Source organism: Tasmannia lanceolata, unplaced genomic scaffold (assembly GCF_043159265.1).
Source record: "Tasmannia lanceolata isolate RefF3 unplaced genomic scaffold, GAP_Taslan_0.1 ptg000013l, whole genome shotgun sequence".
In the NCBI taxonomy this organism is placed as follows: Eukaryota; Viridiplantae; Streptophyta; class Magnoliopsida; order Canellales; family Winteraceae; genus Tasmannia; species Tasmannia lanceolata.
The window spans coordinates 10416269-10442933 of record NW_027518690.1 but is presented as its reverse complement, the minus strand read 5'-3'; the positions used below and the strand labels follow the sequence as shown (position 1 = coordinate 10442933).

Below are 26665 nucleotides of genomic sequence, written 5' to 3'. Positions count from 1 at the left end.
AATTATGTAATTACCAGAACCTCCTTTCCTTCTTATTCTAATATTTCACTTCCCCACATGCAATGGCACTAATTACATGGATTGAAATTTTCTGGTATTGGTAGCCCAATAAGAACTAGGCATCGCTGTTTTTTGGTAGGATAAGTGGATTCTAATGAACTTTTTGGTTCATATTAAAGAACATATAATGCGCTGTTGTTTCTTGTCATTCGTGTACCTTGATAAATGTGTGATTGAAATTTTAGGCAATTTGTTTCCTTATTACAGTTCAAGACATGGTTTTAAAATGGGGATGCAGGCCAAAATGCAGCCAAAGCAAATCCTAGTTGACTCCGCATGGCACGATCAAGTACTTGGCTGATGCGACTGCATACTTGATTGAAGCAGTCATAACTCAGGAGAGTTAAAGGAGTTTTGATTGACTTTGTAGGGTAAAACGCAGACTCGGACAATAACTTGGCCAGGCTAAAAGGAATCGACTCTGGCAAGTCGACAATCATGTTTGTATGTGTGTGTGTGTGTGCGCGCGCGCGCGCAAGTGGGGCCAATACCAAAGCGGTGTATTAGTTGTTGTCCCAATTGCCATGGAGGCTTGGTCAAAGTCTAACATGGAGTATTTGGCAGTGCTAATAGAAGTTCCTCAAGTCATATTTTAAAGGTACCAGAAAAATCATAGGCTAAATAGTAAAAACAAGATAGGATAAAATGAACAAAAAAAAAAGAAACACAAAAGAAAAGCTTTTAGAAAAATGGAAAAAAAAAATGAAAAACGTACTTCCCATAGAAGGATTCATTTCATAGAAGAGTGGCAAATTTTACGGCCAGCTGCGAACCTGACACCTACCCTCCTCCTTTACCCTGGCTTGGGACAAGCTATGAAAAACACAGGCGAAGGCGAAGTTGAGAAACGTACTTCCCAGAATTGGGAAATACGCTTCCCACGAATTGGAAACACGCTTTTCCCAGTTTTGGGGAAGCATCGTGTTTCCCGCTTCTGAAACATCACTTCCCACCTTTTGAGGGCATTTCTGGTAACCTTGGTCCCAACTGCCACGGAGGTTTGGTCAAAGTATAACATGCAGTATATGACAGAGTGTTCATGGAGGTTCTTCAATTTATATTTAAGGTAATAATAATTATATAAAAATCATAGGCTAAATAGTATAAACAAAGGGTCTGGAGACAACATGGCCCCGATACACACAAGGAAGAATAATTAAATAAGACATTAATACAACTAATGATCCACCACTCTCAAAGAATTTTACTTTTTGAAAAAAAAAAACGCCCTCAAAGAATTTCAATCATTATCTTTTCCTTTTCTGAAAGATGGCGAATTTTATTGATAGAGAAAATGGAAAAGAAGAAAATTACAGGAGGGGCATTAACTGCCCCAAAGATAAAACAGATCAATTTACACCCCCCTTAGCCATCCTATCCGCCAAAATGTTAGCCTCTCTTTATGTACGAGATAAAGAATTATCTAGCATTCTACATAGCCACCCAATGTGCTAATCACCAAGGACCAGGATTTTGTGAATCGCTCATGGTATTGAATTTGAATCACCTTCCACCCACAATAACCTGCTTAGTCATTAACGAAATTTGATCTCCAATCGGTATCATTGGCATCAGCCACACTAATCGTACCACAGAAGAATTTCACCACCTCACCTCTATCATCTCTAGATATACAACTGATTCCTATGTAGAAGATTCTTTTAAATCAACTTTCCTAGCAAGATATCTACAATATTACTCGCGCTCCTTGGTATGATAAAAGTTATTTATGCTCCTTTGTCACTGGGAGTACTCAAAGCTTGACATTTGTCAATATGGCCACATGGAAGTCATTAGCTAGATTAAGCTGCCCAAGCCACTATTGATGCACTGACTATTGTCATTTGGCCCATACACTACTGTCTTACCACTTGGTTGCACCAGAAAATAGACCTAATCCAAGTTCAGGTTGATTACAAGTTTACAACCACAGGTCAAACCGACAAAATTCCTAAAAAAAATGCTGCAAAATCTACCCAATCTTGGAGTTTTCTTCTTCGAAAAGTCCACGAATAGGAAATAGACAATAGATCCCTAACGCCTTTCTCAATCCAAAATATAAAAATAGAAAAAAAAAAAATTTGTCTCTAAAACACTAAACTACTTAGCAAGTGATGGCCGAGTAGAAAAATAAGGCTCAATAATTAGAATCAAACAGCAAAGATAACTATATACTTACTTGAAGCATGCTCGTTTGGTCTAGCCGAATATGAGCATATGCACGCCCATTTGCTAAGGCTGTAATGTCACTGCACATGCAAAAGTGATATTGATCCAACTTTAAATTCAATGTGGAAATAGTAAATCTGAAAAGCAAACTGAAACAAATTCCTGACTTTATGACCAATTTCAAGAATGTTTCTCTGTGAATGTCATAACAAAGAATTAAATGTGGATTACCTTCGGGAATACACATCCAACAGGGATCCATTGTCATCAACAATAGGTACTGAACTTATTTGACCTGGAAAAAATGCACTGAATGTGAAATCTAGACCCGCAATATGAGAAAAAACATGCCAAGGAATTACGGAATTTGATTGTAGAGAAATAAAAAAAAGCTCTAGTTACTTGGGAAAGTACATGCAATATACCAATTGAGAGAGAGAGAGAGAGAGAGAGAGAGAGAGAGAGAGAGAGAGTTCACTTGGTGACTCTTAAGTCACCAAGAAACGTATGAAGTTCAATGTGGCTTTCACATCAAATGATCCGGGGTCCAGCTGGAATGATGGATTGAATTTGACTTACCAGCAATTACATAAGCTCAGCATGGTTTTAAAATTCCACCAAAATCAACACGAAACTACCGAAATATTTCCATTTCCCTCCCCACCGAAACCAATACCGAAATTGGAAAGCATAATGAAACCAAAATCGTAAGTGTATTAGTGGTGACTCAAGAGTCGCCAATAGAAGTGTTCAACTGCACTACCTCTAGAAGCGTTCATACATAACTGCACACACAACAGATCTATAGAGAAGAGTCTAGATGTAGGATAGAAACAAAAGACACTGGGTATTGTAGCTCTGATACCAAACTGAAGTAGGATAGTCAAGGAGAAAGTTAAAGGGTAAAGTTCAGAGTCTACTCGGGTGACAGGATTAGATTCTGTCATGACAGATGGTGTCAGGAATCCCCATTGAAGCCGTGTTCTCAGATATATATTCAGTGGCTATGGACAAGGAGATGTTTGTTAGGGATTGCTTTGTATGGGAAAAGGAAAGAATTACATGGAGGATTAACTTCAGAAGAAACTTATTTGACAGGGAGATAGAAAGGGTTGGTTGCTTGAGATTCTAGACAATTGTTGCATTAGAAGAATTGGTGAAGACAAGGTTGGGCTTGGTTCTCTTCAGGTCTTTAATGTCAAATCATTCTATCAACTTGTCCCCAACCCCGGCCACTCGCTTCTAGAAAGAGTAGAGGATTCCCGCGCCTCCTAGGGTCTGTGCTTTCGGGTGGAAAACCTTTCTTGACAGAATTCTCGTGGTTGATCATCTTCGGATCAGTCGCATGCTAATTGTGGACCACTGTGCCCATCGCATAGAGTCAGGAGAAACAATGGATCATATGTTTGTCAATTCTGGCATGGCCAGGGAGGTATGGAACAGGTTGCTAGACAGGTTTGTAGTAGAGTGGGTATTTTAGCCTAGGCTCTTCGACCTAATGGAATGTTGGTTGTTTGCCCCTAGGAGGAAAAAAGGTACGATCCTTTGGAAGTTGGTACTCTAGCCCATAGTTTTATAACTCCTCTGCGTCATCGTGGACTCCCCCAAGTCGACTCCCTTTTCGCTTGGCCGTGTTCCGCATTTTGCCCTACAGAGGCAATAAAAACTCCTTATTAAACAATATGGGTACTATGTAAGGAGAGAAATACAAGGGAGTTCAAGGGTTGCATTAAGAGAGCCCACATTGTATTCATAAAGGTTATAGCCTTATCCATAGTTTGGGTTGGAAGCCTCCCGAGCTTCAGGTCTATTTCAGCATAAGATTTATGGCACGACTAGAGAGATATGATTCCAACCCCCAGGTGGGAACCACCAAAGCCGGGAAGGATGAAGTTCATGGATCTAGCCTAGGGGTGCAACTTGGGTCGGGTTGAGTCGGGTTGAAGCCAACCCGACCCGAGAAACCATTTTTTCCGGCCCGAACCCAACCCGATTTCCACCCAACGAGGTTCGACCCGACCCGACCTGACCCCAGGAACCCTTTTTCTAGGGCTGCAACTCGAGCCGGGTTTTACCCGACCCGCATCGACCCGACCCGAAAATACCCTGGGTTGGGTTCAGGTTTCATGGGTTTCGGGTCGAGCCGGGTTTAGCATTCAAAAGCCCGCATGAATCTTGGGTCGAGCCGGGTTTGAAGGGGCCCGGCCCGACCCGACCCGAGGTACATAAGTTATAGTATGTACATTTTTTTCTATTGTTAGTTAAAAGTTAAAAGTGAAAACCCATGCACCCACTGTTACTGTATGTGAGTGTAATTTCTGCTTCTATGAGTTGAGTTGATTCAAGTGTTTGATTCAGCATTGTTTGATTGTAATTACAACATTGTTTGATTACAGCATTGTTTGATTCAAGTGTAATGTGAGTGTAATTACATCATTGTTTGATTCAAGTGTAATGTGAGTGTAATTTCTGCTTCTATGAGTTGAGTTGCCTTGCCAAACAAGAATTTTCCTTAAAAAATTGCGTCAACGTGAAAAAACCTGACCTGACCCGAACCGACCCGAGATTTATCATGGGTAGGGCCGGGTTTGGGAATCGTGGGTTTTCCGAAAAAAAAACCCGACCCGACCCGACCCGAGATATTTCTCGGGTAGGGTTGGATTCTCCAAAACCCGACCCGAGTTGCAGCCCTACCTTTTTCCAACCCGAACCCGACCCGACCCGAGTTCAACCCGAGTTTTTAAGCTTACAAAAAACAATCATAAAAAATACCGGATTTCACTCGGGTCGGGTTGCCCAAACCCTCAACCCAAACTCAACCCGGGCTGGGAAACTCAACCAGAACCCGACCCCGACCCGACTTTTTTTCGGGTTCGGGATCAATCCAACTTGAGTTGCACCCCTAATCTAGCCTAGGAAATCCAAGGCAAACGGAAATAGGAGGCCTCACTAGAGATGAGCACGAAGTAATTTCGTGGGCCTTCTCAAGTCCTATCAAAATAGAACTCCAATGAAGCGGAGGTTCGTAATATCATGGATGGTCTAACAACTAAGGGAGACTCCCTAAATGTAGTAAAATGGTTGCAGGGGATCCTCCCCATCCCATGAAGATTTGCGCAGTAGTTCGACGAGATACAAGAGCGTCTAGAGAGATCATCTATCTCCTTCCACCATGTTAGAAGGTCGGCCAACAATGAAGTGTATAGGTAGCAAGGGATGGAGCCGCAAGGGAATTATTTGATTTCCTTCGGCCTTAAGAGTCCTCTATATTATATGTGTATCCTTCATTGTTTCTTTTTTCACTTTTTCTCCTTTGTATTGACCAGCTCGGTTGCGGCTCTCCCACACACTGAACTCAACTCAACAAAGCCTTTGTCCCAAACTAGTTGGGGTCGGCTAAATGAATCTTTTAGAAAAAATTCATGAAGAAGGTAAAAGGAATCCACTCTGCTCTAATCCTAGTTCTAGTTGGGTTCTTCTACGTGGATCCCAACTAGAACTAGGATTAGAGCCTAGTTCTAGTTGGGTTCTTCTACGTGGATCCCAACTAGAACTAGGATTAGAGCCTAGTTCTAGTTGGGATCCACGTAGAAGAACCCAACTAGAACTAGGGTTGGAAATTGCCTAAAATTGTTTAGCAATCAAGTTGCCTAATACCATTAGAAAAAAAGCAATCAAGTTGCCTAACATAGTATTAGATGCTAACATATGATGTTTGAGGGAAGTACAAAAAATATCATTGGCAAGATAAGTTTTATTTTTAAACAATAATATTGGCCTCTTGAGGGAAGCGCAAAAAAAACATTGGCAAGATAAGTTTTATTTCTAAACAATAATATTTCCTTTTAAAAGCTGGAAATGCCTACCTTCCACTAATGAAGTAAGAGCAGAACTTAGAGGGGCGTTTGAACGCAACATTACTAGTTCGCGCCCATATCCTCTGCCAATATCTGACACCCATGTACCTAAAGAAATTGCATAAATTGGTTGTTGTAAAAGTGACACTGATCCGGGGGAGTGTCTAAAATGCCTGCATATATCTGGACATTTGAAAGTAGAAAATTAAGCCATAAACAATACCATGGAGGATGGGGCGAGAAGAATCAAAAGAAGCAGGGTTAAGTAGAGTGTACGATTTAGTATCCCAGAGAGGCATGCAACATGTAATAGCTGGGGACATGACCCATCTTGCATGGAAGAATGGATGATAGGAACTGTAGATATCTCATTTTGCAGAATCCTCAGAGCCACATCTTTTAGAGAGTCGTGTGGACCCGCCTGCAGATATGACACTCCGTGTAAGTAAGGAAGATAGAAAAGTAGAACTCATAAGATGGAGAGAGATAAGGGCATTAAAACCTATATGGCTAAATCACTAACAACAATACACGGATGAAACCACATTACAAGTTCAGACACAAAATAATGATTTGCTTTTGTATTTAATATACAATGAATTCGAAATGGAAGATCTAGTCTCGGAGAGTTGGTAGAAAATGTACTCGCAAGTCGCAATCATAGTTTTAAATTTTGTCCGAAATTTCAAATTTCAGTTAGGATGAAACCGAAATTTCGTGAAATCTGAAATTTCGAATTTCCCAAATTTCAGCTGAAAATTTTGGAAATTTCAGCGAACTTTAAATTTAAAAAAATTAGTATTTTTATGAAATTTCGGCCGAAATTACAGAAATGATTAATTAATTCCTTTTTTACCGGATTTCTGCAGAAACCGAAATTTAAATCCATGCTCGCAATGCAGACAAAATTATCTGGCAGATGGCAACCATTGACATCCCTTCAAAAAGATAGAAATTAGCTATTACAGGACAAAGTCTTGCAGTCCATGACTGATGTCTTTGGCATCCACAATTCTCTTGTAAGACACCCTGTCCATTCCAATAGCATCTTCTTCAATAGGTAATAGCATGTCTGACGTCTATCATTTACAAAATTAAATTAAAGCCATCAATAAACTATAACCATTTAAGATTTTTGGACTGTTAAGAGTTAGGATAGTTTACTTAGATTTTACATTACTTTGTTTTGTTTCTGTTTAATATTCATGGTTACTAGGATGAGACCCATCGTTGTGTGCCCAAATGACATCTTTGGTAATTTCATTAAGTGATACATAAGTCTTATTGGTGTCGTGGGGTTAGAAGTTAAAACGCCTCGAGTTTCTTGTTCTCTTTTTCTCCTTTTGTTTTCCTTCTTAAGCCAAATTCTTGGGTTTGGGTGGTCTGACAAGTAATTCTATCTTTCCTTTCACTTTAACATGATAGTAGAGCAAGATCCATAAGTGAATTGATCTGATTTTAGTGTTTTTTTTAAACCCTTGATTGATCTTCCTTTCTCCATTTTTCTTTCATGAATTTTTTGTGGTAAGCAAACCCGAGGTTCTTCTCTTGTTTTTGTGCATAGAAAACCTATGGGGTTCTTTGTTGTCCTTGTGACCTAATTAGTAGCAGTCAATCTATTCCCCTTTCGGTGATAAATCAAGGAGGAAGATGTACGAGCTAAGTTATGAATTTCATTTTGTTTCGGACAAAACGAAAGTCCGGAAAACCAGAGCGAAACATCCCCAAATTCCTAATCAAGGATAAAGATATACTCTCATATCTATCATATTGGTGAGAGGTAAAGAGAGACACTCTCACGTTCTCCCTCATCTCTCCTCTTCTTCTTCCATGGATACTAATCACCATTAACAATATTTACTAAAAAAGTAAGTGTGGATTTACTAAAATAGTAAATACGAGCTACTAAAAATAGTAAGTTTAGATTAGGAGTTTTAATTTGTGCTGACTTGTTAGTTTAGTCCTAATAGGATGAGGATTCCAAGATTTGTTAGAAGTGGGAGGTTTGATTTGTTTAAAGTGCGAGGTTTCTTTTGTTTAAAAATGTAAGACCATTGGCCTCTTTTGAGACAGAATAGAATAGAAGATTGAAGATTTTTGCTCCTGGCATCGGTGTCACCTTGCTTAGGAGAAGACCCTAAGGGGTAAGTGTGTTCTCTCCTTTATTTTCTCTCTCTCCTTTATTTTCTCTCTCCTCTTTTACTTTTTTCTCTAACCTGCAACCTGCGGTTCTGAAACATGCAAAGCCTGCAAATCTGAAACCTGCAAAGCATGTTATCCATAAACCTGCGCAAACCTCTTTTCCCAGCCCCTACATACCTAATACAGCTCCTAGACTCCTTTAACCTCTCTTTTTTCGAATGGTAGCAATTTCATTCAATAAAGGGGAGACCGAGATAGTCCACCTTTAACCCTTTCCTCTATCACTCTCAACCCTCACTATACCCACAGCAGCTTCTCTTACCGCCCTCGACCACCCTACACTTATCTAAACAGTCCTTATCGACTGTCAACCCAGCGGGCCAACCTTCTTGGATTGATACAAGACCAACAATCCTGAAACCAGTCCTAAAATCTATGTTTCTGCCCAGAGCTTCAAACCAGATACTAACACCCCTATGCCCTAATGCCCTAATGCCTAAAGTTCATCCCCACCTCTAGACAAGTAGACAATTATCCCTCATAACTTATTTCTAGCCCTACCAGTCCCTTACAGCTTAAACAGTTCCAACAATCCTAAAACATGTTATATTGCACAAAATATGCACCTAAATGTTAAATCCTACCAACCCAATCCATATCCCCCATCTTACACCTTTTAGAACACCACTTCTGTAGCCGTCCTGCATCACTTCCGTAACCAGTCCTACATCAGTTTTCTGACTTTCATTCCAAAAAAAAAAGGTTGAGCTAGAGAAGTAGCATTCCTGGCACTCTGCTGATTGTGCTAGAGGGCAAGGTTCAGTCTACTGATTGTGCTAGAGGAGTAGCTAGAGGGCAAGGTTCAGTCGATCCATCTGCATGGAGAATATTATCTAGCCTGCAAATTTAACCCTACAAAAAATTCATTAGTAGGAAAAATTGGTGTCTTTCAGTCCAAAGAAATTGTATGTTAAGAAGAACTACTTTTTCTAAGAAAAACTACTACAAGAAATTTACAGCAGATTATGACAAATTTGGACACAAAGTATTTAATTAGCAGTAAGTCAGCAACTCAAAAAGGCCCAGAACCATAGATAATTCCAAGTCAAGACAAAATTAACGTCAAAGCTATAATATCTTCGCTGTAAATCTTTTCATTAAAGTCTTTGGTTTAAATTAAATAGAATGAATTTGATGGCTTTGGTTTAAATTAAATAACAAGAAGACCACAAACCATCACAACCCAAAAGCTTATGATAATAATTATTACATTGCAACCTTTTCAGCATAAATATATGTTTCTAGTTAATGCAAAACATTACATGGATCATAACTTTTTCAGCATAAATATATGTTTCTAGTTAATGCAAAACATTACATGGATCAGAGGTCTTCTAAACAACTGCTCAGACCCATCAGAATTTCTAGTAGTTCGGAGTTTTTCTTCTTTCCATGCAGAAATTGAATGCATTTCAAGCTCTTCACTGGTTAGCATTGATCCATTAGCATGAAGCTGTAAATGAGACGAGGTTAACAGCACATGATTAAGATATTTCTTTTTATCACACATAAGGAAACCAACAAAAGCATGGAAAAGTATGTGGCACTACCAAGACTAGAAGCAAGGCAAACAAAGGCTACTCCATCATACATAATCCATGCACCATATTTTACTTCTGCACGATATACATAATTTTCGAAGCATTTTTCTACTGTAATGTATGAATATTAAAAAAAAATAAAGCAAAATTCAATGTACAAACAAATGGGAAAAGGCAAAGTGAAAAGTGCCAATCCAATTGACTAGTGTATTAGCGATAAAAGAGTAAAGGGGAAAACAAGTTCACAATAGAAGCATCCTTGGACAAATAATCCTTATGCTATATATAAAGCGTGAATCAGGGGTTAAAGTCATCCTCACTTTTGCGTTATTTCCATTCATGTCCCACAGCCCAGCACAATACCTTTTGCATTGACATTTCTGATTTTCCTTAAGGGTAATCTCGGCATTCACGTTGGGCAATAAATACCCTAGCAGTTCCCTATTTTGCCCCTCAAAGATAACTCCAAATGTCAGCATTACTCTTTTACCATTAACCCCTTTGCTGACATCTAACATCTATCTCTATGAGAAATTATTTGAGGGTAAAGTCGTAATCTACATGCGAACAATACCGAAACAGGGTATCTGTCTATGACAATTACGGAAAAAAACTACCAAGAAGAGGTAAAGACATATGACAATGACGAAAGAACTACTTTATATTACTCATGCAGGAGACTTGCAAAATATTGACGGATTCCGGACACCTGAAGAGGAACAACAATTATGGAAACCTATATCGATTGGAGGGCTAGGATCAACCTATGGAAATGATTTTACGAGCACAACCGATTGATGTTGTGTTCCATCACATGGACGGTTTGGATCAACCTATAACCCTCTATAGATCGGTGGGTTCGGATCAACCTATGAAAATTATTTTTGGGGCACAACCTATGAAGGCAGTGGCCCATCTAATGGACGGTTTGGATCATCCTATGGTACGGGCCATACTGTACATTTTAATAAAGTGAGGAGTGCGATCATCAAAATACGGTGAGTAGTGCCATTATAAAATATGGTAGTGAGGACATTAGAGCTATATATAATTTCAAACCATCGTTGTTTCTTGGATGTTCTCACAAGGGTCGGGTTCAACCCGAATTTGGGTCGGGTCGGGTTAAGCTTTTTCGCAAATCGGGTTGGGTTGGGTTGGGTTGGGAAAAATCAACCCGAATTGGAAATCGGGTCAGGTCGGGTTGGGCTGTCGAGCGACCCGACCCGAACCCCGAATTTGGGTTCCATCTGAAGAAGTTCTGTATATATGTTTTTCTTTTTCAACATTGAAATAGTATACACAGTCCACAATGGACGGTTTGGATAATCCTATGGTGCAGGCCATACCGTACTTTAATAAAGTGAGGAGTGTGATCATCAAAATATAGTAGTGCGGATAACATTTCCCTTTGTTAACGGTTCAGATCATTTAAATTTAACAATTGAGTTAAAAAAAGTGTCTATAAAGAGGGGGGGAATGAGAACTTCCGTTATTAATTTGAAAGATGCTAAAATGTTAGTGGTTGTTAACAATTAATTTTTGGGGCCCGCTTGTGCCACACACATGTAATCTGATCCGTTGATTTGACTCATGGCCTCATATCGGACAAAATGTTAACAACTAATTTTTGGGGCCCGCTTGTGCCACACACATGTAATCTGATCCGTTGATTTGACTCATGGCCTCATATCGGGCAAAATTCCATTAAGATTACTTTGACCGGATGATCACATTCTCTTGATCTGTCAAGGTAAGTTTAGGGTTCTGCCAAAAAACAAAATCAACTATTGATTTTTGATGAATGGGATGACTGTCCGGCAAGGGAGCAAGAGTGTGTGCATTGGATCATGATGTTTTACAAGATCAACCGTCTAGATTGATTGAACAGATCATCTCATCTCATCTCTGTGAAAATACCCTATAAAATGAATGTAGTGCATCATCTCAGTGTCATATGGTGGGCCGAGATCAAGCTTCCCAAATTAATGGTTTTTCATAAAGTGGTTTGCAATTCTTTTTATGACAAATATCCGAAAATGTTTCATGGGTATCTTATTAAAATTCGCCATATTTGGACTCTTCGAACTTTGAAGATTTGACTTTTATTGAAAATTTTGACAGTGGACAGTCGAAAATTGTACATGTGGGCCCATCCATTTCGATGATCCCAGCCGTTCATGTTTTATCACTCAACAAAGGTGGATATGGCACAAAATCTCCAACATTGGATGATTCTAAGAAGGGTAAAAATGCAACGATCCACATTCAAGCACCCCCCAGTGGGTTGCAACAGATACGGTTTGGATAGATCCAAGAAGTCGGCACTACTTTTTGCCTATGAATATTTGCATTTCTAAGGCTGTTTGGAAGTATGGAAAACTTATTTTTCATTTTCTTGTCAAAATTGAAAATTTTCTATAGGCTACATTGATAGACGTAAAATAGGTACAAAATAATTTTGAAACACTTTTATTGTTAAAAATAGCAATAAAATTTGTTTTATACCCATTAGACATCTCAAGAAACTGAGCTCTTTTTTTTTTAAGGAATTTTGCAAACATGCTACACACTGGATTATTTTTCCATGAAAATTTTTGGTTTGAGTTTGTGACCACTGATTGTGAGCCCTCTAACAGACTATTGAAGGCTCGGGGCACACAATCGGTTATCACAATCTCAAACGAACTGGGCAATAGTAATTGCTTAATTTTAGGGAGATGTATCATCATTATAAATTCAAGGCTCTCTAAACATAACTTTTATGCTGTGGCCTGAGTTATTTTTTTCACAAGTAATCAAACAACAGAAAAATAGGAAACTCTGGGAAATGTTTTCATTTCCAAACATTTGTCAAAAAATTCCTGCAATATTTGGACCAAAAGTGAAGGAATTTCATTTTCCATATTTTTTTTATATTTTGGACCCAAACATGAATTGAGTGTGAAACAAGATTTCTTGCAATCGAATAATATGAGGAATATCTCAATACTTTTTTTAGTCTAAGTGGGCATTAAGTTTTAAAAGTCTTCTAATAATCATTTTTACTGTCTAATCTTCATTGATGATAAATGCTTAGGCCCTATTTGTTTTGAACTTGAGAATCGATTTTGAGTCCAAAACTTATTACTGGACTTAAAATTGAGCCTAATTTTTTATCCAATAATCAGTTTTGGAGTCAAATTTTTTTGACTTCTTTATAGCCTAAGTATCAACCTAACATGAGTTCTATTGAGGTAGCTCCAATAGCTGATGGGCCTTGGGTAACCTGTTTTTTTCATGGTATTATACGAATCATAACTTACCATGCTGACTGCGACTTTGTTTCCATATAGCCACCTGCATAATTGGGGAATTAAAATTCTTTCAAATAGAGCCTTGATTGGCTTGCCTTTGCCGAGTTCCTTGTTTTTTGTTATGGACTTCGTACTCTACAATTTTATATCCAATCCATAAACCAAATTTTAGTTCATTCATCTCCTTATTCTTCTTCAGAAACGTCGTCTCTTGTACAAAACTTCACCTTAAATCACAAATTTATCTGCAGGGTTTTGCTAATGATTAAAATGGATATAATATCGGTACAACCATGCGTTAATAATTTCACAAATACAACTAAATGTCGCTTCTCTTTTCTTTGTAATTATTGGTTTGTAAGAGCTTTTTGGGAACTGTAACAAACCTTGAAAGCTCCTTAAATAGTAAAAGACAAGATATGTTAGTGCAATTATCAAAACATGGTTGTGGTGATGTCATTTCCCTTCTTTGATTTCGTATTTCATGGTACCTTTCGCTCTCTGATTTTCATTTTCATTTTCTAATTTTTTTCTAATGTGGAACTCAAAGATAGTAGTATAAGAAAGTCATCATCTCCTACCATTTAATTGTCCATGTGGTTGCTCATCCTAAGCCTGGATTTTCCACTTCCAGTTTTATGTTTGTATTGAAACAACATGTTACTTTTCTGATCATTTATTTTGTAAACTCTCAGGTCTCATGATTTAAACATGTAATTTCAATAGTCAACGAGACTTCCTCATATTGTACTTTTCCAACCCTCTTTGGTGAAAGCTGGGGAAGGGAGGACAAATATCATTCTCTTTGATTTTATTGGTGTTGTTTTGCTTAAAATATTATTTTTTTGACGGTACATTGGATTTTCTGAATTTAGGTTTGGAGGTATGTATAGTTTTAGGTGCCTCTTAAATTTGTGTACCTGGATTGATCAAAAACAAATTTAGTAAGAGGAACATTGTGAGTTGAAGCCTATTTAAAGAGTCAAGTTAATCTTTTATTCCTGGTTTCATCGATGAGAACAATATCCTGCATATTAAAGTTCCATAACAATTTGTCTGATAACCATGCAATTATCTAGGGATTGAGTTTTTTTAATCAAGTTCTCTTTCTTCACGAAGTTAAAGTTTAAATCTTGTTTAATCTAAATTCCCGCATGGTTCGTTGTTTGGATTTTTTGCAAATAGCAGGACTTACACAATTTGACCATGATCATGTATGTATGGTTATGTTGCCGAGCGAGGAAAAGAGCTTTATAAGTTGCTAATGAATGCAGGCTGCATACACTGCCATTTGTGCCATTGGAGGCAGTCATGATTACTATACGTCTCTCTATATAGAGGCACACTTAAAGTTCATACACTGATGTGAACCATACCACATTTTTGTAGAATAAAACATATAATCTATGTACTTGGATGATCTACAATAAGATTCAAGAAAGTTCACTAACTAATATAGATGATCAATGATTACCTATGAAACAAAATGAAAGAATATATGGCATTTTCATAAACAATCAAGATATAAGCATTACAAATCGCAACTTATCCTTTATGTTGATATAAAAAACAAACATATGATTATGTTTCTTATGTAGATAAATTGCACGTGCGTTGCACGTGCATTTTTACTAGTATTAAAAATGCAGGCATATTCAGCGCCAAGAAGAGGATTCCACACAAAGAGTCTTGAGAATGCTCCGGATCCAAAATAATCACAAGAAAGAATTAGTATGGCTAGATTTGCTTATAGTGCCTGCTAAAGGACTTGGAAGTCTTTAATAGTTCAAAGATGGGCTAACACAATTTCACGTGAAATGTTCTGTTAGATGATATTTGACATGGGTAAGATGTTTCCCATGGTCATGTGAATGAGGTTATCAAACAGCATATGAGAAAGATATTCCTTTGCATAACATAAACATAAACTTCTTATTTGTTGAAAATAATAGCATCAGTTTTAAATTTGCAAGTTTCACAGATAAAATATCAACAACAGCTTTCAAGCAAATCAAACAAAAAAAAAGTAAAAAGTATGTAGCACAACCAAGACTAGAAGCAAAGGCAAACAAAGCCTATTCTTCCATAGTAATACAAAATGCATGCATCATATTCCATTTCTGGATGATATATGTGTTAGACACATTAGTTACATGTTTTGTTTTATTGTCATTTAAAGTTAATGGTTTTGTTCTTCATTTATGTCACCTAAGAAATAAAGGAATTGATGTGATTTCTGTAATATATCACTTAAGTGAATAAAATAGCGTACGCCCCACGAAGGGAAGTACACCCCAATTCCACGAATTGATTCTCTCCTCCTTTCTTCTTTTGTTCTTCTTGCTATTTCTTCTTCCTTCTTCATGGCCATCAGTTTCTACAATATATATATATATATATATATATATATATATATATATATGCAATTTTTTCGGGCCCATCATGTTGGACAAAGAAAAAAATATAAAGGGTATTGCACATCTAATTGACTAGTATATTAACTATAAAAGACTAAAGGTGAAAATGGATTCATATTAGAGGCAACCTTGAAGAAATAATAATAAAAATGCAGACATATTCATCACCAAAAAGGGTATGCCACACAAATAGTATTGTTCATGTTCATGATCCAGCAAAGTAAAAGCACTAAGGCAAAGTGTGTTAATAGTGTCTGCCACAAAGTTTGGCAATCTTTGAGTTTGACAATCTTTTAAGCATAATAATACAAAGATGGGCCAACACAATGTGAAGTACAGATTACTTGAGGAAAATATCTATCAGTTGAAATGCTTGTGTTGACCAGTGCCTGAATAGATGAAAAAAATTCAAAAACCAAGATATGAGATTTCTTTATAGGATATTTTTGGATTTGGTAATGTTTAGGTATAATGTTTATGAATTTTGACCCGACCCCAAAAGACTGAAAAAAGATGGAATTTTATACTAAGACTGGAAAGTTGACTTTTTATGCTTTTAGAAATTGAGACTTGAGACTATTTTTATTGAATATAAATCTTAAGTAAATGGACATTAAATTTGGGTAAAAACCTGACCTAAAAACCTGTAACCAAAGAAAATGTTATTTCAACAACAGAGAAATGAAAAGAGAGAGAAGGATGGTTTTCAATTTCTACCGAAACCAACACCAAAAAGAGAGAGAAGCATGGATTTAATTTTTACCGAAACCGGCACAAAATGACCGAAATGTTTCTGTTCCCATTCCCACTGAAACGACCAAAATCGTAAGGGTAATAGTAGTATAAAATATCAGTATGTGTTATATAATTACATTTATATGAATTGCATGTGAAATGTGGTGCGTGTATTATTTATAAATAGTCATATGAATTAGATGTGAAATTTAGTATGTACTAAATTGTCAAACATGCACTCAGTGCATGTCACTGGGAGTTCGATGTTTTTAAACAATTATGGATGGTTTTCTTTTATGTTATGGCTCATTTGTGCTTATTCTAGCATTTCCTGAAGCTTTGTCTTTAAATTCTATCATTTGCATATGTTTCATAATTTTACAGGAATTCCATCGAAATTTCCAACCGAAATCGAAGCGTTTCTGTTTCTGTGGCGACGGAAACCGAGTCCAAAACCGAAATTTAAAACCTTGGAAAGAAGGAAGAACCTTAGAAAAGGGTGAAAACCAACCTTTTGCAGCAGGAAGGAAAGAAAAGGAGAGGAACAAAGGAAAAGAAAGGGGGAAATCTTTGGGTATTGGTGTAAGTAACCATTTCTATGGTTTTTTGGTTCTAATCCCTTTTAATTTCAGTTCCTTTGTTTTCTACTTTTTTTACCATTTACTACTGTTTCTTGAGAAAAAATTGAAGGGACAATCTTAGGGTTTTGTATGTAAGTAATTGTTTCTATGGTTTTTCGATTCTAATCCCTTTCAATTTCTTAATGTTTCTTAAGAAAAATTGAAGGGAAAATCTTAGGGTTTTTTGCTATAAGTAAATGTTTCTATGGTTTTTCGGTTCTGATCCCTTTCAATTTCAGTTCATTTATTTTTTTGCCATCGGTTATTGGTTCTTGAGAAAAATCAAAGGGGAAATCCTAGGGATTTATTTCTTCTATTTTTGTTTGGAATGGTAGCCAATTTTATTGCAAAAAGGAGGACCGAGATGGTCGAAGTACAAAGGAGACAAAACACATATGAAAACAAAGCTAATTGATACTACAAATATAAAGAAGTCAGGGTGGAAGGGAGTCAAAAAATGCTAGAAACTCTACAGAAGAAGAAGAAGCCACCCAATCTAGAAACTCCTTCTCCAGCTAGGCTACCCGCCACCCTGTTGGCGGATCGGCAAACATGCTGAAACCATACAGAAGAAGAAGAAGCCACCCAATCTAGCATCTCATCTAAGAACCTATGGAATCGCCAAGGATGATTTTGCAAACCTTTGCGCAACCTAATCACATTCAAGGAGTCCCCTTCTACCACCACATCATCCCGGCGATCTCTCGCTCTCGCCAACAACTTTAAACCTTGGTGAACCGCCCGCACTTCAGCCTCCGTAGCATCCGCCTCCCCTATGGGGCCTGCAAAGGCCCAAATTACCTCCCCAAGCTCAATTTGCAGGACTCCACCAATCCCAGCCTAGGGATTTATTTGTTAGAAAGCGTAATATTTTTTATTCCTGTTACCATAGGTAACAGTTCCATGCATTTGAGTTCTGAACCCAGTTTTATGCTCATTGTGTCTATATTGTTTGATTTTCTATATGGAGTTATCTCAGGTTTTGCATTTTGACAAGGACTGACTTTTATATGAATATGCACCTATCTGAACCTCTAGCTAGGTGTTTTGCCTTCATCTGATCAGTGAAGATATGTGAATCTGTGATATGTTTGGCCTCATTTGCTCAATGAGAATGTGTGAACCGGTGATATATTTGGCATCATCTGATCAATAAAGATGATCAGAAAAATAGACATAGAAAACAAAAAAAGGCATAAAAAGCTATGTTTCTATTTTTCCAGCTATTTTGTGATTGAAGTCGTTATTCAATAATCTCCTGTGAACAAGATAAAACTGGATATACAGAAAATAGACATAAAAAGCATAAATATGCAAAAAATTGAGGAGAAAAGCTGCTTAGCGCATTGCAATTCTAAAAAGAAAATAACATTTGACTATGATCATTAAATTTCATTTTGGACTTTTCCTTTTTTTTCTGAGCTTCAAAGCAAAGCTATGTTGCCTAGTAACCGATGCCCGTGAAAAGGAAAAAGAACAAGGTTGTAAACATCGAAAAGAAAATAATGCAAGTATGATTTATATTCTACTGCTCAGTCAGTATCAACTGTCAAAACTTAAAGCATTTATAAATCAGAGACAAACAGAAATAAAACAGCTCGCCAAATATAATAATGATGGAAATTTCTATAAATTAACAAAAGATGAGTTTTTTTTTTTTTTTTTGAATGGCTAAGATGAGATAGTTTAATAACGAAATAATAATGCATACCTTTGTTAAGATTGATATGAAGTCGGAAGCAGTCAGCATCCCTGAGAACTGTCCCCTGGATTCATCCCAAAGAGGCACAACAGCAAGGCCCTGCAAAAAAAAAAATGGACAACAGGATTCTGAAGTCAAAGCGAAACACCATCATTGACCTCCAGGATCAAATGATTCAATAAAATCACTTTCAAATTAACCTTCATGAGTCTCAACAAGCAACAAGTGCAAGATGTGCTCATATCAAAGGATTGTTCAGAGTTGAACTGCTAGAGAATGAAGAGTAAAAGAGTGGAAAAAGGTGGGGCCTGTGAGCAACAATGAAGATCTCTTGATGCTACCGTCTGAAGCTGTCGTAGATGATGTGCTGTGAAAGAGGGAGACGTGGCCTCGGGAGCATTTCTGTAAGATCTAGAGTTGAACCCTAAGGCCCTGTTCATTTCAGATTCTGACAACTGATGGTGAGGCCCCAACCCAATTATTCGACCAAAATTAAACGTAATTTTGGTCCAGTAATCAGGTTGGGGCTGCACCATCGGTTGTCAGAATCTGAAACGAACAGGGCCTAATCGTTTCTCCGATCTTCAGCTCTATTGGTTGTCAATCTGGGTGTCTTCTGCATGCCTGGGATGTAAGCACTTTTGAACAAGATTTAAAATTTCGGTTTCGGCTTCAGACATAGCTGAAGCTGAAATTTTGGCCGAAATTTCGGTGTTTCAGCTGAAATTTAAAACCATGCTTTTGAAGGAATTGGGAAATGGGTCGGCGAGATAAAGCAGTTCAACAAAACATGTGTGCCTCATTCAGGCATTTCTCGGAGCAGCATTCCTTCAATGGTTACACTGATGCAGATTGGGATGGATCTTGCATAGATCATCTCTCCAATAACGGATATTGTGCCTTTCTAGGAGGGAATATGTTTTCATGAAAGAGAAAAGAACAATCTGTTGTTTCTCGCTCTAGTGTTGAAGAGTAAAATAGGGGCTGCGCCCCTTGGCACATGTGAGCTTATGTGACTTTGTTGTTCTCTTATCTCCGATATAGCATTTTTTTACTAGTGGACCTACGCCTCTTCATTGCGAAATAAAGCAACTATCGGCATTGCCTCTGACATGTCTTACGTGAGCTAACCAAACATATTGAAGTTAACGTGCACTTTGTTAGAGAGAAGCTCATTGAGACCCTCTGGTGATTCCTTATGTTCCCTCATCACATCAGCTTATCGATATTTTCGCTAAAGTTGTAGGGCCTACACTTCTTAAGGATACTTGTGTCAAGCTAGGCATGTTTGATTTATATGCTCCAGCTTTAGGTGGAACGTTGTTAGGTGTATATTGAGTGTAGTGACGTATATAAGTTTTATACATGTTCTTTATTTGTTTCAATCTCATTAAGGGTATTATTGTCATCGTAATACATTTTCTCCATTAATATAAGACAAAGGAGGACTCTTGTATCCTTAAGCATTTTACACATATTTCTTCACTCTTCTTTTCCATCTCTTCTCCTTCTCCACTTCATTTCTCATCATCATCATCTCCCTAAAGATTGCATGGCAGATGGAAACAACTAAAGTTGTGTGTAAAATATTTAAGAATAATTTAGAAACGAATCCCAATAACCAAAAACAACCATATAGAAATTTTTAAGCACTAGTATACATTTCCTAACGGAATCATCATTATTCCATAGAAATATAATAATTTAATGCATATTGGAATAGCCTGCTGCAAATACTAGAAAACACATTTTTAGGAACTTTAAAATATTATGAAGTCTTCTTCTCAATAAATCAAGGATATATTAGCTTAAGAAACTTTAAAAAAAACAAAGAATTCTTTTTCCAATAAATCAAGGATATAATAGTTTGCCGAAACACAAAAGTACCACTCAAAGGATTTAGTTGAAGCCTCATACTATGTTTTATAATGCACAAAGTGCCTTACCACAATTTAGGAAGATCAATCTTTTGGCCACAAGAATAAGACATTCCAAACATACAATGCAATAGAACTATCATCCAAATGGCGAAGCCACCAAGAAATGTTTTAGATTTTTAGATCAATAACAGAGGTTCAAACTAGAAGAGACTATAGAAACAAATTAAAAGATAAAATAAAGTGTGTATACCTGTTCATACATGATATGGAAAGCTTGTTCCACAGGCACTTTAACATCCAGTGCGAAGACCTGAAAATATACACGACCATCAAATCATCAAACACACGGATACCCACGGTGATATAAAACGACTAATGACTACCAAAGCGGGTGAAGTATGCAAACCTTGCCTGACTCAGGAAGCAAATCATATGCCGTATATCTAGACAAGAGTAAGGAAAGCTGACGACGTGAAACCCTTAAGTCGGCATCCGATACCCGTGTGATTGGCTCCCGATGAATGGCACCTGACAATGAAGCCTGATTGGTATGACAGGAATGAACAACAGAGAGGCAATTAAAATGTATGAAGAAGGATTAACTTTTCCACCACTGATAGGAAAAGAAAACAGCAGAATATGCAAAAATTCAAATGGTAGTTTCTAGATAAACTTACCACATGCTGAAAGACACCATTATCCACATCCATGCCAGGGACAGACACGCCAGTAAGTAAAATCGGAGGGACCAACTCCGACTCCCTTACATATATGATATTGTTAACTTTCCCATATTCATCAGTCACAAAAGGTAGTTGCTCGTCGTGATGCCATATACCATCAGCCAAGAACTTATACTGCCAAATGGAGAAGTATCACAAAAAGCAATTTAAGTAATGAGTCAGTACAAAAAGATGCATCCTGTTAATACATGGCTGATATAAGCCCATAAACAACTGTAGGCAATAAGCAAGCTTTCCATTTCTTGAGAAGATAGCAAAATTTTATTCACAAAAAGAAATAGAAATTACTCAAAATACAAGAAGCGCAGACTGCAGAGATCAGCCCACAACTATACTGATGCAAGTGTCCATCTCCATCACCCCAAGGAATATCAAGACTTACACATGAATGAAGGAGGAGGGAGATGAAATGCTGGGCCAAAAAGGAGAAATTCCCTGCTCTGAAATCAGCATGATGTAAATCTGAACATATGCTGGGATCAGCAGATGGACCCCACGATGTCAGTGGGGCAGGAAATTTTATGGTTCGCCCTGTTCTTTATTTTGGATTTAGAAGGCACATTTTAAAGACTTTTGGACTTGGATTTGAAGGGTTTTTAGAACCCGTGAAATGCAATTCTCATTGGCCAAGCAATTCTAAAACTTGATGAAAATTCAGTAGTAAAAGGTGAAATTCCAACAAACATTCTTGCTGAAATGCTTATGAAAGTTGAGCGAACCTCTTTCCTTTTTTTTTCTTATATGTGAATGAACAAGTGAACTGAGCGAGTAAGAAACATGTGTGTTCTTGGTTGATTTAGTGAGCAATCATTTGCCCAGCTCAGAGTTGCTCTAGATTGAGGCTTTTTGAATGATCAATGGACAGTTCCATAAAAAAATCTCGTTTTTAGGGGATGGTTTTGCTAGAGAGATTAACATTCAGACGTATGTCAAAATATGGCCTTGGAGAATGGATTTGAATGCTTTGTGTTGCAGCAAATCATGCTCATATTAGTGATATTTTGATGCAACGCGGCCTGCTCGAGGACTCTATTTTCTTCATTCAGTTACATGAGACATTCTAGACAGGTTTTATTTTATTTTTTTCAGCTAAAATTTACTTTCATTTTATGGTATTTATTATCCTAGATGTAGGGGCTGTCAACATTACGTATGGCCTATACATCACTAACTCAAAGTACAAACTTACTATTACCACATTATGTTTTGCTACTTGGCTGAATTATCCCTCATTATGTTTTGCTATTTTATGTTTTCTAGGGAATGGTGTTGGACATGGATAGACTAACCAAACCCCAAGGTAAAGCTAGTGCGGACCAATGGTGCAAAGCAGGATTGAATCTTCTCAAGGAGATAGCATGAAAGGAAATTTGATCGCATTGGATTGGTCTGATTCCTTGCACTATTTTGCTTCTCTTGCTTCATGATGTGTTCATATGTAGTGTGTTTTCATGTGATGGGTATTTATGAGGATGGAAACCTCGGTACAATGGAACCTTGGGAAGGGTGGAGTGCTTTCACTTTGGATTGTTTGACTGTTCAGCTATATAGAATCTTGTCGGTGCCACGTATCATCATTAAAATGGTTGGAACTCGATGAAGCCGGTTTTGGAAACCTCAGTACAATTGAACCTTGGGAAGGGTGGCATGCTTCCACTTTGGATTGTTTGACTGTTCAGCTATATAGAATTTTAAAATGACATCATTTTTTTAATGGTAAGAAGATATCATTAGAAAGAAAGAAAACAAATAATTTCTCCTCCCGTGATCCAGTGCCGGCTGCCATCCATTCTGGTTCTAATCAAGCTTGGGCTTTCAGAGTTTTTGATTTAGTTGCCCAACTAGAGTGGCAGTATTACCATTCAAAAAAAAAAAAAAACACACAACACTAGAGTGGAAGTATTGTTCCCATCAAGATCTCCACCTCCAGTGGGAGGTAAAGAGTCAGAGAGCCAACTAAACAGATTGAAAATGACGTATATTAGAAAGTTGTTCGCAGTAAACGATCCTACTATCACTTATGGGGTTATGGGTGGGGTGGGGGGGGAGCTAAAGAGCGTAGGATATGTCACCGATATGTCCCTGAATGCCTTCTCTCTTGGGGGCGATGACCAGCTATTATGTACGGATTAACAACCTTTGAGAGTAACTCTTACGTATATAAGACTAAGCCTATCTGCAAGCCAATGACAGGTTGGAATTCTTACCTGCCTTTACGAATCCATTTCCGACAAATCCTATCGCCGACTCGAACTTTAGTTTATGGGAGCAGCTAGCTCAATTTGGGATCCCGCTGTGGTTGGATTCCAAGATGTTAGAATACTGTGTGAAAAATTGGACGTCTTTCATGGCGGGGCCCATCCTGATTTGGATTCCTTGATGTGTCCCGTAAAGAGGGGAAACTCATCTTAAATAGAACATGCCAGAGTGTATTAAATTTATTGCATTGTATGATTTTTCTATTGAGAAAGGGATTAGAATATCTCAAGGAGTCCATCTCCCAGTAGGTCCTTTTGGCAAATCCAAGATCCTTCTTTTGAATGGTGAAGCATTATAGATAAAAAAAGGGAAAGAGGTATTGACACAGAAAGGGAAAGTGATTCTCAAACATTACTTTCTAAAGGTGAAGTTGAATTGAAATCCAAGATCCATTGCATTTCAATGTGAATGGATGTATCTTGATGGGAGGTAATACCCATATTACATGGATTCTTCTAAATTGGCAAAGAATCCGTGTCGGACACGTCTCGGATTCCAATACTTCAGGATTCTTTGAGAAACTTCTAGATCTCTTTTATCTGTTTTTTTCTAAATACCACTATGACAAATTTACAATTAACACATGTTTTGAGTTTTCCCCATCCTAATAGAAAGTTTTTTAAATGGAAATAAAATATTATGTTTATTGAACCTATTAAATTTTTCAATATATTAATTGTTATAATCATATTATTATATAAAAAATAAACTTGAGAATTGATTAAAATATTTTGGTGAATCCATGAATCCTTCGTTTTGAGGTTTGGCGAATCCGACACTCGATACCCATGTCGGATTCTGACACCCATATCTGTATTGATGCGACATAGGGTATTACCCTCTCTATATGAACATGGTATATAGAAAACGTTACTATTGAGAAAATGATTAGAGTATCTTAAGAAGTCGAAATCCAAGATCCTTTTTTTATTGGTGAAGCTTTATTGATAGAGAAAGGGAAAGAGGTCTCTCAACCATTAATTTCACCAATTTTAGAGTACCTTGCTCAAATTTGGTTGTATGGCATGAGTTACCCAATCTATGATATTTTTTATTTTTCCTTTGTTGCCGGGTGCTTTCCTTAATCCCATTTTGTTGTTGTTTTCATTAGTTATATATTACTTGGTTTAGAAAATAATATGAATGTGTGGTATTGCAAGGACCATACTTATTGTTTTCTCCATGGATTGCATGGATTTAAACTTTCAAATTTGTACCCACATAGCATCAAGCTCAGTTCCTAAATTTTCCTGTATGATATTGTACAACCTTCATTCTTCAACCCGATGCCAATTCCACCGATCTGACTAAAGAAGTCTTTGACGATGCAGCTGAACTCGATGATTCGCAAACTTTAACCCCAGTTCTACAGATCCTTTCTTGCAACAGAGTGTCTTTCAAATGAAACCATAAGGATATGTCCGTGTATGTATATGGCAAGATTTTTTTTACTTTTTCTGTTTTGAACAATTACCCAATATAACCAATAACGAATTTTTCAATTTCTCCGTTAAAAAAACCCAATATAACCAATAATAACATAGGATTTTGCTAACGAATGCCCTAAGGGCACTCGTTAAGTGCATTGGAAATGATATTTTACACCCATTTTGAGAATTTTACAAACGTTTTAAGACTTTTTCATTGGAAATGAGTGTAAAAAGTACCAAAATAACAGCATCCACATGGCAATTGTATTTATTTTTTAGTGGCATTTATTACACTCAAATAAAAACAAATCTCGCGGCAAATTCTTCCAATAATTGCAGATTTTTGCTTCTTCACTGTCAGTCCTAAAGTTTTCAAGTACTCAATATTCTACGACTTCTTTGCAATTTATCTATTATCCATTTGGGTACCTCCCCCGGTAGAAAGGAATGTGGCAAAGGACACATCTGTTTCATCACGACCATTCAATCTAGCCTTTTTTACTTTCCTTTCCAGCGAGGGATGTTATGATTGTTTTCCCTTTTTAGATTATTTCTATTGTAGTAGTATCTTTATTTTTCCTTTTTCCTATTCCGCTGATTTCTATTTCCTATTTTGCTCTCCTTAATTTCTACAACATGTAGATGTTGTATGGCCATTCAGCAAGGGAAATAATCACATAGCAGTGTTTAAGCACATTGGAGGCCTACGTTTCCTCGAATTAACTCACTGTTTTCCTTTTTCTCTATCATCTTCTAGTCTTCTACTCTATTTTCTCTGTGTGTGTGTGTGTGTGATCTGTTGACATTCTGGGGGGGGGGGGAGGAAAATTTAGTCCTCACCTGGTGATAGCCCGGTTCGAGATTGAAAATCGCCTGAAAGACTGTTGATGATCCTTCCACAAGTGTCATCGAATGCTCCCGCCACCTAAATCAAGTAATTCAGAAATTCAAATTATTCAATTCCAAAATAAAAAATAAAAAAAATCAACATTTTAAAGCAATTGAAATGTCAAAAAAGAGGAAAATGATATGAAACTAACCCTGTGAAAGATCCACTGAGGTAAACATGGTGACCACCATATGGCCACGCGAATCTCGTTAGAACCATCACCACCCTTCCTAAATCTCTACAATAAATTAGCTTTTTTTGAACCAAAATCGGATCAAAACCCTTAATTACCAAATACTGCCATCAAAAATTCAAAATCCCTCTCTACACCAAAAAAAAAAAAAAAAAAAGGGAATCCTCAACAGGGATCCCTCAGTAACCACGCATTCGCGTAAAATAATCTCTCAAAAACCTTAATTTCGTAAAACCGGACCAAAAAAAAACCCTAGCTGCTATTTCCAAGCTCCAATATTTTCCTCTTTATAATCTAACGTTGGCGCGAGAATTTCATCCCCCAAAACCCTAATTCCGTACTGCCGGACCAAGTAACCCTAGATTCCCCAACGAAAAATCCGCGATCTTATCCCCTTTTTTTACAACCTAACCCTAGATTCCCCTCTATTTCTCCGTAGAGAAGAACGTTAAAAAAAAAAAAAAAAGTTTTTATTTTCAGTTCTAAAAAGAGCTCACTTTTTCTGTGGGCGTAAATTACAAGCAGTGCACGTGAGTATCCGGTCGTTTTTTCACGGAAAATCCGGTATTACAGTTGTGTGTGTGCTCTGAGAAGAATCCTCCATTAGTCTCTCTCTCTCTCTCTCTCTCTCTCTGAGTAGAAAAAAACAAGGGGGGTGAGAAAACCGAGTATGAA

General features: G+C 37.3%; 1 protein-coding gene across 1 annotated transcript in view; it reads right to left on the bottom strand.

Annotated features, from left to right (window-relative positions):
- Window positions 1-26665, bottom strand: part of LOC143889748 (sucrose nonfermenting 4-like protein) — a 27706-nt gene extending 1041 nt beyond the window's left edge. Inside the window, exons 1-11 of the mRNA XM_077394076.1 lie at window positions 25949-26665; window positions 25749-25833; window positions 21154-21333; window positions 20883-21017; window positions 20727-20786; window positions 18606-18695; window positions 9607-9741; window positions 6363-6507; window positions 6096-6269; window positions 2461-2524; window positions 2240-2309 (exon numbers count right to left, since the gene is read on the bottom strand). Of these exons, the coding sequence (XP_077250191.1) occupies window positions 2240-2309; window positions 2461-2524; window positions 6096-6269; window positions 6363-6507; window positions 9607-9741; window positions 18606-18695; window positions 20727-20786; window positions 20883-21017; window positions 21154-21333; window positions 25749-25833; window positions 25949-26016 (1206 nt within the window). The 5' untranslated portion in view covers window positions 26017-26665. The remainder of the gene's footprint in view (window positions 1-2239; window positions 2310-2460; window positions 2525-6095; window positions 6270-6362; window positions 6508-9606; window positions 9742-18605; window positions 18696-20726; window positions 20787-20882; window positions 21018-21153; window positions 21334-25748; window positions 25834-25948) is intronic.